The 19,898-nt window shown below is 38.0% G+C and overlaps 1 protein-coding gene across 4 annotated transcripts in view; it reads right to left on the reverse strand.

Annotated features, from left to right (window-relative positions):
• The window catches only part of tapas (tudor domain-containing protein 7 tapas), a 61,786-nt gene that overhangs the window by 22,132 nt on the left and 19,756 nt on the right, over nt 1-19,898 (reverse strand). For all 4 annotated transcript variants that reach the window (XM_083127268.1, XM_083127265.1, XM_083127267.1 and 1 more), the window contains exons 5-10: nt 18,817-18,987; nt 17,132-17,317; nt 15,875-16,078; nt 10,903-11,148; nt 8,393-8,620; nt 2,715-2,963 (exon numbers count right to left, since the gene is read on the reverse strand). In XM_083127268.1, the coding sequence (XP_082983394.1) occupies nt 2,715-2,963; nt 8,393-8,620; nt 10,903-11,148; nt 15,875-16,078; nt 17,132-17,317; nt 18,817-18,987 (1,284 nt within the window). The remainder of the gene's footprint in view (nt 1-2,714; nt 2,964-8,392; nt 8,621-10,902; nt 11,149-15,874; nt 16,079-17,131; nt 17,318-18,816; nt 18,988-19,898) is intronic.

A 19,898-nucleotide genomic window follows, 5' to 3' on the forward strand; every position in this document is an offset into this window, starting at 1 on the left:
TGGATAATTTCGAATATTTCCTAGAAATAGCAACCATTGATAAGTAAACCTCCACCCTAATTATAAAAAACTTGGCTGTTATATTTGACATGCAACAAAAAGGACAAGCATGTTAACATGGGCAACAATCACTTAAGCATTTACATCACCGCAAGACTAAAAGACAGGGTAAACTGTTCTATGCAACTGTCAATTGCATAACCGAATAGAAAAACATGATACATTAAAATTTCATGGCACTTTTCATACAAAGTACATATGCGTTCCTGAAGTATCGTAACTGCAAGAGAATAAATTATATTACATGGAAGAAATTGTAGATTGTACACCATACTTTTCTAATTTAGGCAGAAGGAAGAAAAACTGGTGAACATGTGAAATGTTACAAAGATGGCCAATGTTTTGTCCACTTCCAGCAATCATTTTCGAAATGAAAATAAAAGCAGCATTAGAAGAGTAATTTACACATAATGGAAACACCACGGAAATAACATATTGATAAGTAAACCTCCACCCTAATTATAAAAAACTTGGCTGTTATATTGGCTGCATAACAATTTAGTTCCATCTGCAATTTTAACTGTAAAATTTATCAAAAAGTGGGCAAAACATAGGCAATATTTGAAAGAACAGGGTTCTCACATGAACGCTAAATGTATTGTTCCTGAGTTTCCAGAACCCTCAATTTTTTCAGAGTACTCAATTCAATGTGGACTGCTATTTTAAATTTCTTTTACAGTAGCTTCCTTCATTTTCCTTCATAGCCATACCATTCTCACTTTATTGTTATGATTATTATTATTATACAAGGGTTGATCAAATGAAAAGGTACGAAACGTCGTAACAATGGAATCGTTTATATAATACCGATGCCGCGATGGGAGGGAGAACATAGCGTAATATGTAGGGGTGCGATTGGAGTCGCCACGCGGCATCGGAGCATGCAGGGGAACGCGCATGCGCAGGAAAGAGCAGAGGCTCCGATACAGAGCGCCGTCCAAGTGACGCGGCAGTGCGTGTTCGGACAGGATGGCGTTAACATTGGCAAATTCGACTGTTGAGGAGCAGCGAGGCGTTATCCGTTTTCTGACAGCGGAAGGTGTTAAACTGGCCGATATTCATCGCTGGATGGTGAACATATACGGGGAAGACGAACGAACGGGGCTGCTCACGGAGGGTGTGGTTCTGCTCCATGATAACGCACATCCACACGTCTCCAGAGTCACACACGCGGAACTGGCCAGGTTCAAGTGGAAGCAGCTAGACCATCCGCCCTACAGTCCGGACTTATCCCCCTGTGACTTCCATGTGTTTGGTCCCCTGACAAAGCATCTCAAAGGAAAGCGCTTCACCTCGGACGATGAACTCAAGGACGATGTGAAGGACTGGGTCGCGTCACGGCCAAAGGAATTCTGGGAAAAAGGAATCATTGGGCTCGTTCATCAATGGGATCAATGTGCTCAGGCCTATGGAGGATACTTTGAATAAAGTATTCATTTACACAGACAGTGTCGTTTTGTACCTTTTCATTTGATCAACCCTTGTAGATGGGGCAGGATAATCAATATTCTAACAGTTTTTGCCGATACATGCACATCAAAGTATCGGTAATATTACTGATAATTCTATCAATCGAATATACCGTATTTACCCATGTATAATGCACACTTCTTTCCACAATTTTTGCCCCCAAAAACTATGGTGCATATTATGCACGGAATAATTCAGAAAGCCTTGCATTGATTTTTCATGTTTAAGGAACATTATCATGTTATAGATCGTTGTAAAGCTTGAATCCTGCAGTTTCTGAATATAGAAATAGTATTCCATACAAGGTAACGACACTAATGTGAAATGCGATTGAAATAAGTTCATCAAAAAATGAAGAAACATTCTGATTTTTATGGTACTTTGGATGAAAGAAAACATAAGGAAAAAGATAATAAACATTAAAATGTATTACTGGCCAAATAATATGACATACATGGAGTGTGTAAATTCCTTAATGGAAGAAATCTTGTTAACTGCTATTTGGAAGGTCCTGAATGTGCCTCGTCTAAATGTTACATTAGTCACGGAAAGAAAAAGTACATATTTTGAAAATGAAGGAATGAGCAATTGAATGGGTATGACGTCATTCACTCTTGATCAGCATAGCAACAGCTTTACGACCTACAACTAAGAAAACCATTTCTTGAAACTGGATTGTACTGCGCATTATATACGAGGTATAATTTTTTCACTTTTACCCATCCAAAACCAGAGTGCACATTATACACACACACACGCGCACTATACACATGTAAATACGGTAATTATAAATAGCCTGTAATTTCGTGTGATATTCTGCCATTTTGTTGTTATATTTATGGAGAGCAGAATTTTGCACTAAATTACAGGCCATTTACAGGTGCGTTGCATTGGTAAAATACACTGTACCAGCTAGACACCAACAGACAATGAACAAGCTACTTGCAAGGAACAGCAGGCTCCAATGTAGACAAAAACCTTAATCTGTCAATGAGATAAAATGCAATGACTATGTATCATGCAAAGCAAGATCCCTTAGCATGCATTCATCTGTACCGGGCTGTGGCACCTAGATAAGAAACATTACACACACACATTGATACAAAACTTGCTTTCCTAATTGGTTAAAAAAAAAATAATTATATTGACACTGCAGATGGTCATCTTTAGTTTCACACACATACCCTCTGAAGTGTATCGGGTGTTCCCTTGATGGCTGCCCTGTACCAGTTTCCATCCAAGTGATACTGGGCGAGATGCAGTACCGACGAGTCCACATCTTTAACTCCTTCTGGTATTTGACCTTCGTTAATCTGCTCGGTGATCTGTTCCAGTAAATTCCCTAGGGTTGCTTGGCTATCAGCTTGCATTTGAACGTATATGTCCCCATCATCTGTGAAGTGCGACACGAATACCTCCTTCACTTCTCCTACCTGCGTTGAAAGAATAAAATTTTTTTTACGTACACCACACACAAAAACTTACAAGCAATTTATTCCAATTGTAGTTATGCTGTTTTTAGACTTATGATCTTCCCTAGTATTATTAGATTAAATAAAATGAACACTACTGAAAATATTTATGAGTGAAATCACAGACATTTACACAACCAAGACAAAGTAACAAGAAGTTAGATATCATTGGGAAAACATTTTTTGTTGCTTCAAATATGAGAAGACTACTTGTGCTGAAAAGTATATAATCAATCATAACTGGATTAAAATCAATAACAAAAAAGCAATACACTAATAATAATAATAATTCTGAGACCCTTGGTTCAGACCCCACCAAAATATATTTCTAGATAAGTGTCTGGTCGCAATAATGGGAAACTGAGAGTCATTCTTCTTGTTAGCATGTTAAGAAGCAAGGTGATCATGATTAGGTGGTAAGTTATCTGATTTTACTGTGCATAAAAAAAAGTAAAGTGTTCCCCTGTGCTTAGCACCACGCCATGAAGGTGTATAGGGGGTGTGGGGGTAACGCCCCACACTTTCTTGATCCGGTCGTGAGTGGGGGTGATGTGATCAGCACCACGCCCCTGACGCCCCAGGTATCCCCAGGTACCCATGTTATTCGACGCTGGGTGGCCGCCGGGGCCGCTTCCATCGTTAGAAAAGTTCCCGGATTTGAACCGGCCGGGGATCGAACCCGGGACCTTTAGCATGGTTGTCAGACGCGTTACCGACTGAGCCACCGCGGCCATTTTACTGTGCATACGAGGCGAATTTTTTAAGTAAGTACAGTTTTGATATGTACAAAAAACAAGTAAACTTTTTGTAACAATTTTATTGTTACATGAAAGACCACACTTTTATCTACTTTTCCACATAATTGCCACCAATATTAAGGCACTTATCATATCAAACAACAAGCTTGCCACCTGAGTTGACAGGCACAGCAACACGACCGTTTTGAGGCTATCGTAGTCATCGTGGCGCTGACCTCCGAGATGCTTCTTCAGTTGCAGAAACACGTGGTAGTCACTGGGAGCTAGATCGGGGCTGTATGGAGGATGATCAAATTGTTCCCAGCCAAATGATGCGATGAGATCTTGACAATAAAGTCAAGGCGCTACCTAAACATTTGCTTTTGTGCACCTCAGTTAACATTTTTGGTACCCATCGTGAGCACAATTTTCGATAGTTTAAGCGTTCGGTAACAATTTCGTAGATAACGCTTCTTGAAACTTCAGGGAACTCCTCTGATAACGAAGAAATCGTGAAGCGTTTGTTCTCTTTCACTTTTTCGTCGACTTTCTGCACCAAATCGACAGTGATCACTGAGGGTCGCCCACTCCGTTCCTAGTCATGAACATTCTTTCGGCCATCTTTGAAAGCTCTTACCCATTTGCGTACCATTCCATCACTCATAATGTTTTGTCTGTACACTTCACAAATCTGACGGTGAATTTCAACTGCTTTCACGCCTTTAGCAATAAGAAAACTAACAGCGTGTATTTCACAGTCGGCGGAGGCATTTTAAATACGCAAAAGCAAATGTATACATGATCGATTGTTGCCGCAATGGCATCTGTGGCTTGCCAACAGATGTAGGTACACAGTGCGCATGCACAGGACACCGACCGCAGCCCTGCAGCGGCGGAATTTCAAAACGGTACTTACTTTAAAAATACGCCTCCTATTTACATGTTTTAAACTTAAAAAAGTGACATCCTCTGTATGTTGCAGAGAAATTAATAAGAATATATTTCTTGTACATCTTGTTTATAAACCAAGAAATAGTCATAGAAATTCAAAGCAAACTTGGTAGCTCGCTAGGCATTTTCAAGTGTGGGAAATAGCTCAACGGTTCATGGGGTTTGAAGACCTGTCAAAGTATTGAAAGCAATTCTGCTTAGGGTTACTAAATGTCCTCTTTTTCGGATCCTAAAAATGTTCCTGGTTCTTTTTAGGAAAATAGAGAAATGTTCTCTTTTTTTGTGGTATCGACAACAAAGAATGAATATAGTTTATGCACTTCATTATTATGTAATATTCTCCATTCCCGTGTTTCTTCATTTGTTCTAGGTCCAAATATTCTTCTAAGTTAGACCAAGTTTCCCAACCGTATAATACTACCGGCATAGTAAATAAATATTAGAATATTCCGACATTTGCCTGTAATGAGACCTATTATTAGTTACACTGAAATGGTGTAAAATTATTTTACAGGGGTGTGTAATATACAGTACAAACTCCCCAAAACACTAGTAAACACAAAACTTGTGTTCGAAGTGCTACATCTAAAGATGTCCTTACGTGAAATTTTCTAAATTTCACCTAAGTAATTTTAACCGCGTTTACTGCAACCATCATGAATAAAGATGTCCTCTTTTTAAGATTATGAAATCTAAAAATGTTCTCTCTTTTAAAGTTTGTCATCTGGTAATCTTAATCTAGCGGACATATTGAGACACATTTATAAAAAATAGATGCTTGAGGAGTAATCTCGAAACTTGACAATTGCGTTAAGGATATTTTTCACTCTTCCAGTATCTAGAGATACAATGCTTGCAAGGGGGAGGAGGACCCTGAGGAAGGTCTTGCCTCCCTTGGTATCCCGCCTCTTAGTAACCAAGATGAATTTTTGACTTTCGAAAGTTTCAGTAAACTAAAACTAACAAAAAAAAATTCTTAGATAGCACCATGGGGGCATAGAGGCATAGAAAAATAACCAAAGGAGATTCCGCAACTCTTGATTAAATTCTGTGGTCTTCATTCAGTAGCGACATCTGTCCGTTGGTAAGATGAACTACTCTCCCAACCTGACCATACATTGTTTCCTTCCTTCAACAATAGATGGCAGTATGTTAAAAAAACCAGAAACTGGATCCAAAATGTGAATTTTTATTAGATCTATCAGGCCAAATATACTGATATTTTACCATAAAAGTTATATTTAACCCACAATTTGTTTATTTGTTTAGGGAGTATCAATGATTTATGCATATATATGGATCTGTTGGGAATCGAAATAATTTTTGCTGCTCAGCCGGTTTACAATCTCTTACATGGCAACGAGTTTTTTCCACAAATCGTACAGTTGACAAACATGAAACAAATAATTGTGACATGGACAAATATAAGGTGCGCCCAAATGAAAAGGAAACTACGGTTATATCTAAAGAGTATTATAATACAGAATATTTGCATTACATAATATGTGAATTACAATTAATGTGTAACATGATACCTACACATAATTGCCATTGATATTGATGCACTGATCCCAGCACGTAGGAAGGGGGTGGATGGCTTCAGTGTAGAAACTCCTGGGTTGCTTACGGATCCAGTTTTCCACGGTGTTCTGCCTTCCTTGTCACAGGTGAACCGTTGACCTTTCAGTGATTGTTTTAAGGGGCTGAAGATATGGGAGTCACATGGGGAAATATCGAGGCTGTATGGAGGATGTGTGAGGACTTTTCATTGTAATGTTCTCAGCAGGTCGAGGGTCTTCTTGGCCACATGTGGCTCAGCGTTGTCCAGGAACAGCACTATCCTCTTCGAGAGCTTACCTCTGCGCTTGTTTTTGATGGCCTGTGTAAGCCTCAGCAACGTGTTGCAGTACCGCCAGTCGATGAGTAGAGGTCCTTCATCCTGCGATAAATTTGTTAAGCATACTCGCCTTTTGGGCGAAGAAATTGGATTACAGCTCTCTGCACTGATCTGGAGGAATCCACAATGCACCTGTCCTCACAAAACCACTCTAGCCAACAGCAGGTGAAGCCGTTCGCTACATCTGCAAACTGGGACAAAGACTGCGCCATCTATCAGCAAACATATTTACCTTCTTCGATTAGATACAACACCGATACAGCAAATCTCTCCTTTTCATTTGGGCACACCTTATACAAGCGAATATACTCATGTTAGAAAAAACGCGACAACAAAACCAAATACACGAATAGGCAACAATGTGAAAATTTTTCAGCACATGCATCAGGATTTCAGTTTCACTCCAAGCACGATGTTCGTACAGTTGACAAACACAAAACAAATGATTGGGACACGGACAAAGACAAGCGAATAGAATCCCGTTAGAACAAACACAACAAAAACAAATATACGAATATCAACATTTTTCAGGACGTGAATAAGAACTTTCGCTTCGCTCTAAGCACGATGTTCTAGCATCTCCAGCCGGCAGCAAACTACGAAAGACCGTAACAAAAGCAGCGTAGACAAAGCAAAGGGTCTCCCTCATCGCACAACGTGCTACCAATCTTCCGTTCTGACGTCAGCACGGAAAGCTTTCATTGTAACGCTAAGTGATTAATTTTTTAGGTTAGGCTTGTTAGGTTTAGTTCACGTACTATAAGTAATACATTTACAGGGTATTTATGCTAAGAGAACCAAACCTAAATGACCTAAACTAACAACATAGTCTCGTTACCTCTGATGTCAGAACACGAAGTTGGTAGCGCGTTTGTGCGATAAAAAGAGGCCCTAGAACAAAACGCAAGTGGGCCTTCACTGCCATCTAGCATGCCAGTATAGAAACAATGTGAAATAACTCCTCGTACTAACGGTTAGATGTTGCTAACGTCGCAATGACACGAGAGCCACACGGACAAGCCTTGAAGTTTCACCCCCATGCACAGAGACTTACAAATTTCAGTATAATCTCCATAGAAAATAAGAGAGCATTCTAAATCTGTTACAATGATTATTTGCTGATGAAAAAAAAAAAAAAATCTCAAATTAAAGCTCTGAAAATTTTGATGTTTAAAAAGTTCTATTATTTGATTCATTAATGTACTTATCACTCACATCACGTAGACAATGTTGAATCAAACTGGGACATGTAAGTTATGACTGAGAATTGTCATAAAAAAAATTAGTGTAACATTATTTGCATATTTTATTTCTAAAACCTTAACTAAAGTATGATTTCTTCTACCACTCTTTGAGTACATGCAATCCCTATCCCGCAATTTTGGGAGGAAAAATGGACATTGTGCACTTAATTTTACAAAAATCATAATCTTCTGGTAATTTTGAAAATCTGTACTTCCCCCAGTCCCAATTGTCTCATCCTGGGAAAAAATTGTTAGTGTAGTATGTATGACTGTATGTAACAGAATAAAGTTTCGTTGGCATGCCATGAATAATAAAGTGTGTACAGTAAATACAAAAAAAAAAATCTATTGCAATTATGTACTCTATTTGAGAAGTCTGTGTAAAGGGGGGGGGGTGAAATTTCAATTTTAGGTTTTGCAGGGGAAATAACCTAAAACATTGGAAAATGTGAACTGTCAGAAAATTTAACATTTTGCTCTACTTCGATTATGTAGATTGAATATATATATATGTAAAAATTGTGTTTCCATTGCATATCACCAAAATACACACACATTTACCTCTGGCAACTGTGGACTCATCACATCCTGACTAATCTTTTCCAGTAAGATGGCATTCAAATTCATGTCTTCGTCTCCACTAGTGTCATAAAGAACAAGTCCCACACCATCATCTTGAACGACGACGTCAGCTACCAATGTCCTTCCGACAATAGTTTGGATTAAATGGGATGCAGCACATGCGTTATCACTATACTCTTCAAGACCAGTTAGGTAACACTGCAATGCCTAGAAACATGGAACACATTTGGTTACACTCATGCCTTTCAAATAATTAATTAATCTTAAATATGACACTAATTCACAAGGGGCAGTCAAAGAGTTCCCAAAATTGTGATATACTGCTGTAATGGTAGGTCCTTCACATGTAAAAGTAATAACAAGAAACCAAACAGAATTTGACTGTTTGAGATGGGGTATCTGGGGTGAGCTTATATGTTGTTTAACATACAATGTCTACTGTAACAATCAATAACACTCAGTATATCAAACTGAAGTATAGTTGTCCACAACAAATTGAAATTTTTTTGCTTGTCTTGCATTTCTTTGCTAAAAAACCTACTTTTAGTGTAATATGTGACGATTTTCTACGCGAACTTGATTTTCAAGTATAATGTTAAATTCCGCGTCGAATATCCTCACAGTTCTCCTCATACTTCCGGTACGCTTCGCGTCAGTGTTTTCAAATTCTACTTAATTGATTGACCGCTAGAGGTCACTAGTGACTTTCCCCTGCTTTACGAACTTGATCGACGAAAACGGCAGTTCCGTTCCAGCTTGCGAGTCGTGAGGGATTTCTTGGTGTGACGTCATGGACTACGAGAGAAGTAGCGGCTCGTGGAACTCAGTGCTTCTCTCTCTCGTCGATCGCAATTTGTAGGACGCCACAAAATAAGTTCTTCGAACATTACGAGGAATCGTTGCTTTGTTCACGTATAGTGCTAGTACGTCTGAGAAGTGTTGGGATCTTTTGGAAAACGAACGTTGAAATAGAAGGATGGCAAATTGGAGCTTACTTGACCATTGACCTTTTTGACCGAACACAACTTTCCTTGGTTCGCCTGCCGGAACTCGAAATATGAAGGACGGATGGATTGGTTGCTGAGAAGGAAGGACACGAGTGAATAGAGGACAATACCTTTCAACGTGCGTGAAAGTGACCAATTTGATGACGTTCCCGTTTTCCCTTGATCCAGTGGATTTTGCCCCACTTGATGGAGATGAACAGTTATCCAACGAACTGAGGTATGTACACCATGACTACTTTTTATAAGTGAACAGTGAATGCGTGTTTTTGGACAAGAACGTCACTCTCCCCTTCTTTTTCCGTTCTTTTGCGACGGGGTAATAAATTGAATCAAGAAAATAACGCGTGATGGACAAGAACGAATTGTATGTAAAACAATTAATCGATTCAATTTTGGAAGATTGGACGTTGTAATGTTGTGGTCAGCATAATGGAGAAAGAAAGTGACGCTTGGACATGCCCCCTTGCCCCCCCCTTTTTTGCATAAAAGAGAAAAAAGACGAATCACTCAATTAGAATCACGTGAGCACAACCTGGGAATACGATTAACATGATTACAAACTAATCCGTGAGCTGAGATAACTTTTGCGAAATGTATCTGACGAGTTTAAATAAGAGCACCAAAACAATTAATATGTCAAATGGGCGGTTTCTTTTTGAGTAACTTGAATTAACAAAAAGAGTTGTGCTAAAATGCAATTGTATATTGACCTTAACGTATTTTAATTAATTGCATATATTATGTCATTGTAGTTGCCGGATGTGTTCTAGTTTTATTATCTTGTTATTTGCCGGAAACAAAGAATTGTTGATCCACCTTCAAGTCACTTATAGTTATATGTTGAAGGAAATAATTTGTTACGATTAATATTATGTACACGTTGTTCTTGGAAAACGCCAGCCATTCTTCGCTGCGAGGTTTGGCGTAATAAATTTCGACTAGAGTCGCAAAATTAAACTAAGTGTACGTAATTATCCCTTATATCACAAAACTAGAGTATTAGTTTAATTTTGACAATACGGGAAGAGAAATCATGCTCAGAAGGACAAGAGGTTACATTCATTGAGTGAGAAAAGAGTTAATTCGACTTCTGCCTTTTTTACGTGCATCGTTTCGACCACGTTTACTTTGGTCAAGTTGGTTCTCAGTAGAGACTGAGGCGACAGTCCAAAATACTGTCATTAGCCTCAACAAAATCCCTGACTATTGTAACTGATTGGTTTGTTTTCTTGTTTATCGTGCGAGTAATTGAATTTCCACGGACCTCTACGCTTTCGTTGCAAAATCTTGACTACTTCGTTCCGCACGCAACCACCAGGTTACAAATATTACAAAAAAATTGACTTTTCCAGAAACCCAGTACATCTCCCCAAAAAAAAAAAAATTTCCTGACTTTTCTAGGATTTCCAGACTGGTAATATATTTGTAAAACTAAGTCTTGAATTTTATTTCACATACTGTACTATTGAAGCGCACACATACCTGGCATGGCAAGCCTACAAATCTCTTCTCCAGCATTTGAAGGTCCTGCAAACTGAAGGTCTCTTCATCTCCATGGTCAACATAGAAACACCTGGCGTGGCCATCTTCTATTTCCAAGATTTCAACACGGTGCCAGGATTCATCGAATTTCACAGCACAGAACATACCAGCTTGCGGGTTCTCCACTGGCAAATTGTGGGTCATGTAATATATTTCCATGTCAGTCACCATGTTCTCATATTCTTCCTGCAACAGTTTAATTACACATCAGTTGCATTATTTGATAAAGTGTACTTTGAAGCGGACACACAAAAAAATTCAAATTGAAAAAAACAATTATTTATTAAAGAAAAACAATAAAATAAAACTACTGTTTCATGATGGTTGCGGTAAATGTGGTTTAAAATTACTTACGTGAAATTTAGAAAATTTCATACTTCCGCATTCATTATTAATTTCGAAGATCCACTGTCTTCATTCACAAAAGGGTACGGCGTTTGAAGCGGAGATTGTACCGCGTCACTGCATTGTTTGTTCCCGGGTAGCGGTAGATGAGATTTCTCCTGTTCGGCAGCGCTGGCGTGCGCATCCTGGTTTGCGTTGTCTGCTTCCTGTTGTCAGGTGGCGTTGCCGGTTGGGGGGCTGGGTCGTGCTGCTCGGCAATGTGCGGAAGTGCGAAATTTTCTAAACTTCACGAAAGTAAGTTACTGTACTATGGTACTATTATGCTTACAGGCCGAAACCAAGTGTTAGGTAATAATCAAAATTTAATTACGTATAACAACTCATTTGAATCAGTTTCCAAATTCAAGTACTTAGGAGTAATACTAACAAATGAAAATGTTATTAAAGAGGAAATAAAAAGCAGGCTTAATTCAGGAAATGTATGTTACTTTTTTCTTCATAAACTTTTGTCTTCTCGTTTAATATCTAAGAAACTAAAGTTATAATATACGAAAAAGTAATTTTGCCTGTAGTATTAGGCGGATGTGAAACTTGGTCCATTACATTGAAAGAGGACCATAAATTAAGAGTATTTGAAATAAAATCCATAGAAAAATATTTGGACCTAAAAGGGATGAGGAGACAGGTGAGTGGAGATGGTTACATAATTAGAACAGTATAATTTGTATTCATGTCCAGATATTATTAGAATAATTAAATCAAGAAGACTTAAGATGGCCAGGCCATGTGGGACGAATGGGAAAGCAAAGAAGAGTTTGCAGGATTCTTGTTGGGAAACCTGATGGTAAGACCTGTAGGAAGATCAAGATGAAGGGACAACGTTGAGATGGGCCTAAAGGAAATCGGTAATACAGAAAAGATTGGATAGATATTGCCCTGGATAGGGACAAATGGAAGGCTTGTGTTGCTGCAGCCATAAACCTTTGGGTTTAAGAAAGCTGGAGAGTTAGTTACTGTACTACTGTGGGGAGCCAGTGGTCTAGTTGCTATGGTACCTGGCAGGTTCCATTCCCAGGGTGGGTGATTAAGGTAAGAATTATTCCAGCTCAGGGCTCACCCAGCAGTGAATGGGTACCTGGGGAGTAAAGGCAGCTGCAGCATGGTGCTGATCACATTACCTCCAAAACGGCAGAGGTTGAAGAATGTTTGAGACTCTACCCCAACATCCCCTATATATACCTCATGGCATGGTGCGAAGTGCACGGGAACTTTACCTTACTGAACTACAGTGTAAACAAAAAAAAATAACAATATTCAGTGGACCTTGCCATAAAAATGGATGTATTTTGTGCATGGTCCTATAGTGCAAGCGAAAACAATTCTCTCACATTAATTAAGCTACTTATGTGTTTCCTCTGCCTTGTAGGCTCCAGCTCTCCACATTTTTCTTTATTTTTCATGAAAGATGATATTCTTTAGCCTTTTTTTCCCCTCACACCTCCTTCCACTTCTCTTCGAACCTGTACTTCTTCTCTGATGTTAATGTAGTGTACGTGCCATGCTTCGACACTATGAACAATGCACCTTGACTAACCACAACTGACAACTGAGGGCTGATAAGACTTTCACACATCATTCGCTACTGGATGTTCAAGGATGAACGCCTGCACTCAAAAGGGGTGGGCAATCTTACTGAGGAGAGAGTAGAGGCTGTGTACCAACAAACGAACTTTCTCTTCCCTGCGGCTGTCTCTGGATGTAATTTGAATTTTTAACATTGGTTTCAATAGGAATTTCAACTTCTGTTTGAATTACCGAATAATTTGAATTCTCCTAGTTTGAATTAGAAATAAAATAAAATAAATGTGATTTTCTTTTTCAATTTTTCTTTCAACCTCACAAACTTTAGCTGTCAGATATTGAATTGGTTGAAGAAAGATAAAACTGGGGGAATTGAAAGGTTAACATTTTTTGACACTGGATAATATTGTCAGGAGCTAAAAGATCAATTATGGGTGATAATGAATTTCTTTTGACCTTTGAAATAACCTCTCAAAAATTAATGCATTATTTACTGACATTTGACATACCGATGCCGATATTTAACAGATTCCGATACATAAGATTATTAAACATAAATGGGATGTTATTTTCTGCATGACAAAAATAAATTTGCTATGTACATTTCTATTGCATATCATATGTATATACATATATATTCTCAAGAGATGCGAATGTACATTTGCATCTACAAAAGGTTATGTGAACCTAGAGATTTAACATTAGTACACAAGCAGTTCTTTGAAATGCAAAATAAATTCCTGTTCTGCCAGATTGAACTTCAGAAATACGAGATTTGGAAGCACTTCAGGAAGTAACCTACTTCTTCTCTTATCGCAAAATCTGTTCAGCAACAATGAACACTCAATCACTGAATACTGGTGCAGCAGGTATGCCCAAGTATTTTCTCAGCACTTGCTTCAGGTTTGAATACTCATTTTTGAATTTCCAATACAACAGCAATGTACTGTTTTATTTCCGATTTATAGTTAGGTTGATCCTCTGAATGAGAGTTTGCAATAATTTTATTACAAAAACTCTACAATAATGACAAATCATAACCAAATTTTCAATAAATCTTACAAAACTAGAATATAAAACCTGTTAGAAGGTAAAACTCTAGTATAATCTGTACCAGTTTAAATATCGGATTTTTGCCGATTCCGATACCGATATCTCAATTTCTGCCGATTTTCATACATCTGTAATTGGCTTTGGCACATCCCTACCCCCACCCCAAGGTACCCATTGCTTTGAGGCAGTCATTTTACGCAGGAACAAGATCTGAAAAATTCAACCCTTAGATCCCCCACCCTGGGACTCTAACATGGGTCTCCAGCATGGCAGTGAGATGCCGTACTGACAAGATCACTGGGCTGAGTTAAAGTATCAGAGGGCAATAAGAGCAAAATGCCTACTTGAGCATTACATAGTAAATGGGGACCCAATTCTGTTCACTGATGAAAAAATGTTTACTGTTGAGGAGGTTCTTCAACTTGCAAAACGATAGGGTGTATGCCACAAGATCACGAGAAGCAAGTTCAAAGGCTCCAAGGATCTAGAGAGGCCCTGCTTCAATCATGGTGTGGAGGGGGTGAGTTATGTCGTCACCACTGAGCTCCATTTCTGTGAAAAAGGGGTAAAAACTTCAGCCACAGTTTGACAAGAGACAATGGTCAAAGATCTCAGCAACACTCTCTCAGCAGAATTCTGCACCAGCTCACATGGTTCTCGAACAACCCAGCAGCGACTTGAGATAAATATGCCCAACTTTATTTTACCCTCAGATTGGTCATCTGGCAGTCCAGACCTCAACCCTCTGGATTACAAATTGTGATCCATGCACGAAGAGACACATCTTGCCAGATTGAAGCACTGACTTGTGAAGATAGCAACATAGTTCCCTCTTAATATACTGCGTAATGCAATAGATGAATGGACACCGAGACTTAGGGAATGTGTATGGGTCAAATGTGGTCATTTTGAACGATGCATAATGTTTTGAGTACACAATATAGCCATGTTATATTAAATCAAGCATAAAACCGAATGTATGTATACATTAATATAATATGTGTACTTCTGCTTTCGCATTGTGAATAAGGTTTTTTAAAATGTTCTGAAATACCTGATAGTTTAATTGACATCTGTTTAATATTATACGATGTCTATCTTCAAATCTGGCAACATCTTTTGAGTATGCATACACACATGGAAAAAATAAGTAACTATGAGCAATGGCAAATATCTGCCTCTTAGCTACTTGCAAAAAATATGGCATTACGAAACCTCTAACTCTCTAGCCTTCTTAAACCTGAAGGTTCATGGCTGCAGCAACACAGGCCTTCCATCTGTCCCTATCCTGAGCAAGATCTATATACTCTTTTCCATCCCTACAGATTTCCTTTAGGTCCATCTCAACGTTGTCCCTCCATCTTCATCTTGGCCTTCCTACAGGTCTCTTTACCATCACGTTTCCCAACAAGAATCCTGTGAACTCCTCTTTCCTCTCCCATTCGTGCCATATGGCCTGCCCACCTAAGTCTTCTTGATTTAATTACTCTAATAATATCTGGACATGAATACAAATTATGTACTTCTAAATTATGTAACCTTCTCCACTCACCTGTCTCCTCATCCCTTTCAGGTCCAAAGATTTTCCTAAGGATCTTATTTTCAAATACTCTCAATTTATGTTCCTCTTTCAATGTAAGGGACCAAGTTTCACATCCATATAATAATACAGGCAAAATTACTGTTTTGTATATTTTAACTTTTAGTTTCTTAGATATTAAAGGAGAAGACAAAAGTTTATGAAGAGAGAAGTAACATGCATTTCCTGAATTAAGCCTAAACTCACAATTGAAACTAAAATGAAATAGGCTAGCAGCACCTGGCAACAAAATCTATAAAGTTAAAATTTCAATTTTTCTCCGAAAGTTTGCTTTCTATCGGGGAAGAAAAATATCCATTAAGAAAAAGCTAATTTCTTGGCAATTCTACTTACACTAAACAAATCTCCAATAAGCCTGATCCAAACAGAGCATGTTGAAGGTGCTGTTGTCACGAAAATGTCCCAGTACTGGTCTTCCGGAAGCTGCAGTGATCGAGGCATGCATGAGTCATCTGGAACGGGGCTTAACGGCTGTGCACTTTGCTCTTGCGTGGAGTTGGCTGATGGGAAGACAAATGGAGCCGGAGGTGGACTTTTCTGAAATAAATGAAGGCTGCTAAAAAAAACTATCCATGCAATGTTATCATAAATTATATTACTGATAGAATGATATGACTTTTTTTTTTGCCAAACAATGAACTGCCAATTAGGGGTAGAAAAACAAACTAATTCAGGTGCCAGTCCCTATTCTCAGGAGCCAGTGTTTTTTTTTTTAAATCTGGTCTAAGAAAAAGATAAAGATACACATTTTGAAATATGATATTAAAACATTCAATTTATTAATTAATACGAGACTGGATTAAAAGTCATTAATTTCTACCTGAAGCATCCTCAACTGGTAACACCATGAATAACTGTGCAATACATAATACTTAGAGGCATGCATATTTAGTTTTTGACAAAAATACGAAATGTGAAATAACACATGTTTCCAAAAGGTGCGAGGTCCATTTTCCTACCCTGTTTTGTTATGAAATAATGCGAAATGAACTGCAAAATGCAAAATAGACTCTTAAAACACGAAATTTAGAGTTTATTTACAGATGCGACACTTTGTGAAGTCAGAATTATCCTGTGAGTTATGCAATTCACAGAAAATTGATTAATTCTGCTGTAAATATGAGAAAAAAAGTGGACCCCTTTATACAGGAATAAACTTAATAATCTGATACTGATATAAATGTGCTATTATGTTTATTTTGTGTAGTAAGTGCAGTTTTTAAATCAAATTTGGGATTATATTCACATTTTTTAAAATCATAATGTCATTTTATATACAGTTTTTTCACCGCTATAACAGCAAAATTTTATTTTATTTAGAGCTTTTGAGCCCGAAATTGACTCTGTTTTTGTACCGAAATTTTGCTTTTTTATTTACCAAAAATATGTGCCTCTAATAATACTACATGGCCGAGTCTACCATATTGCTGAAGATTTTAAAATTTGGCTAGCATCAGTTCAAAAAATTGTAATGGCATGTTTATTATTCTGATTTAATGATACAGAAAACACACAAAAATGACTATTTCTTCTAGAATCACTATGGACATCTGCCTACAAATCCTCAATAAAATTACTAATCATACTTACCCTATTCTCTTGCCTTCCATTTTCTGGATAGAGAATGTACCTATTATCAGCAACCCGGTCAATATTAATAAGAGGATGTCCTTTGAGAAGATCTAGCCAATCATCGGGTAATTTTTCATGATAACTATTCTTATAATCAAGGGGTACTTGAGTTGCCCAGAGACCATTTGGACGACCCTCTAGCACCTGAAATGGAAAAACAACCAATTATATGGCACGAAGTATCATACAATATTGTAATACAGTAGAACGTTGTTTATCGACATGCCAATTATCCGCAACATCAGTTATCCGCACACACAAAAAAGCAAGATTCAACGAGTGTTTTCTCATGTCTTTTGTCTTCTTGTATTATACGTATGTAGTACTGTGTACTGTATGTATAAAATAAATCTGTACTGTAGGTGCTTTTTTTTGTTAAATAAACACATGTTTGATTATTCGCAAAACCTTTGGTACCAATTAATGCGGATAAACAACGTTCTACTGTAAGTTGAAAATGTTTAAAAAGCTGAATAAATACAGTAGTCTTGATAATCGGATGGTCCATACAGTTTGAGGCAAAAAATATGAGGTTTCTTCTGTTAATTGCTTGTGAACAGAAGCTATGCATGGTTCTGAAGCACACAACACTTAACCAAAGTGTAAGTTCAATGTCATTCAACTACCTATTTGTTTCCTAACATCATTGTTACTACTGTACTGAACAATGTAAGCACAATATTCACAATAATAGTGTAGTTTTTGTTACATTTGTTTTCTTTCACCCCTTCTGATTTACCTAGGTTATTCTATACAGCTAGAGTTGTTTTTAAATTCAAGGAATAGTGTGACCAAGAAAAAGAATCTTCGCGTACCTTCCCCTTAATCCGTTCAGCTCTGGCCATAAGGAAACATGCTCCACTTTGCCACTCTCCTCCTCGTGGGAGCATGGTGCACAGGAGTCACGGATCTGCACAAATCATTTGCTGGTGGTACCACATCATATTATCTGGACTCTATGGTAAAGTCAAACTTCAAATACATGGTGGACAGACTCATGCAGGCCTCAACTCACGTTCTCAGATGTGAACTTTGGCCATGATATTAGAGATGCAGTTCCTCAATGCTCGCAATTACTTTGGAGATTCATGTTGATGTGGTAAACACGATCTAAGTATTACCTACGTGAAGTTTCGTATTTCCACTCTGGAGCAGACGACGCAAGCCAGGAGAAGCACATAGTGCCGCCAAACGGGAGAAAATGCACTACCACTTCCTGGAAACTAATTACTCGCTATCATCTCTGCTCCAGATGCCGTACACTTAGTGAATGAAACCCTTCTAAATTAATCAGTAAAAACTATACAATCGTGCAATGCGGAAACACAAAACTTCACATACCTAATACTTTGGAGATGTCGACATGTAAAAGTGAAGGAAGGGAAATAAGTATGTTCACTTTCTTGAAAAGTTTACAACTTAAAAGTTCTGTGTGTTCATAAATTTCCATGATAATTAAACTCCCATCAACTCCATGAAAGTGTCATGTGGAATTCTTGCTGACCTTACGAAAGAACGCAATATCGGGCAAGTATCGGTTGGTATAAAATCATTGGGATTGGTATCGACTGAGTCCTAGTCCTGTCCCTAATAGAAATAAAGAGAAAACATGAACACTGAATTCGAATACTGAGAATATGTACCTGTACTACTCTCTCAACAATGAGTTTGGCATCCTTTGTTTCAGCATAGTTCTCTCCCAAGTCCCCATACATATTTATGAGACCCTCCAATGCGGCTTTGGCTGCCAGCTGTATAGCCTCATCTGGATTCGGAGTTTCATGCGGATAGGACGAATACGACCCATCACCAGCCTAGGAGCAAAGAAAGGTATTAAACATTCTTTATTGCACAAAAAATCTACAAAACTTCCCTGTGCACAATATTATGATTCAATAATTGATTCATTTACTTCGCTTTTGGCCAATCACGATTATGAGGATCAAAAGTGCTGAAATGAAATTGAAGGGTTGCTGGAAGAAGAGCATAATTCAAGCTTCCAAAAATTTTGATTTATATCCTCCTTCTATGGACATAGTCCATATTAGGGATAGAACCGATTAATCGGTACTCGATCGGAATTGGCCGATATAGGCATATTGTTGTATCGGTAAAATTACCGATTATTTTACCGATCCAATATATTGATAAATATCTGATAATTTAGTGCAAAATTCTGCCATTTTGTTGTAATTTTTATGGATAATCTCCATGCCATACTTTCTAAAGAAGTAAATGTCTTATATGCAATTTCTTTTTCACTGCAGTCACCTTGAAACACACATTTATTAAGGAGGTCAATGCATGGACCATTTCTAATTTTATATCCGATTGGTAGAATATTGGTTATCGGCGTCAGTAAATTTTATATTGGTTCTTTATCGGTATCGGCCAAAATTTCATATCGGCCCATTCCTAGTCTATATATATACATGGTTATTATAAATGATGGACCCATTTTCAAAACATCATATTTATTGAGGTACAAATCCAAAGTGAACAACCTATATACCAATGGAAAGAGGAAGGTTCAAAGTTTGTTACCACAATGTTTGTAACTGTTATAAATGTTCAATGTGGCCACTGTTGGACATCGTCCTCTGACACACGCGGTCGGCCTGTGCTTTTTCCTTTGCACACACTTCCAGTCGCTTGAAATTGCTGAAACCAACGGCTAATGCTTTTCCTAGTTGGTGGTTTGCTACCGAATTTGGTATGGAATGCC

The sequence above is a fragment of the Lepisma saccharinum genome, chromosome 8, assembly GCF_977018435.1.
Source record: "Lepisma saccharinum chromosome 8, izLepSacc3.1, whole genome shotgun sequence".
NCBI lineage: Eukaryota > Metazoa > Arthropoda > Insecta > Zygentoma > Lepismatidae > Lepisma > Lepisma saccharinum.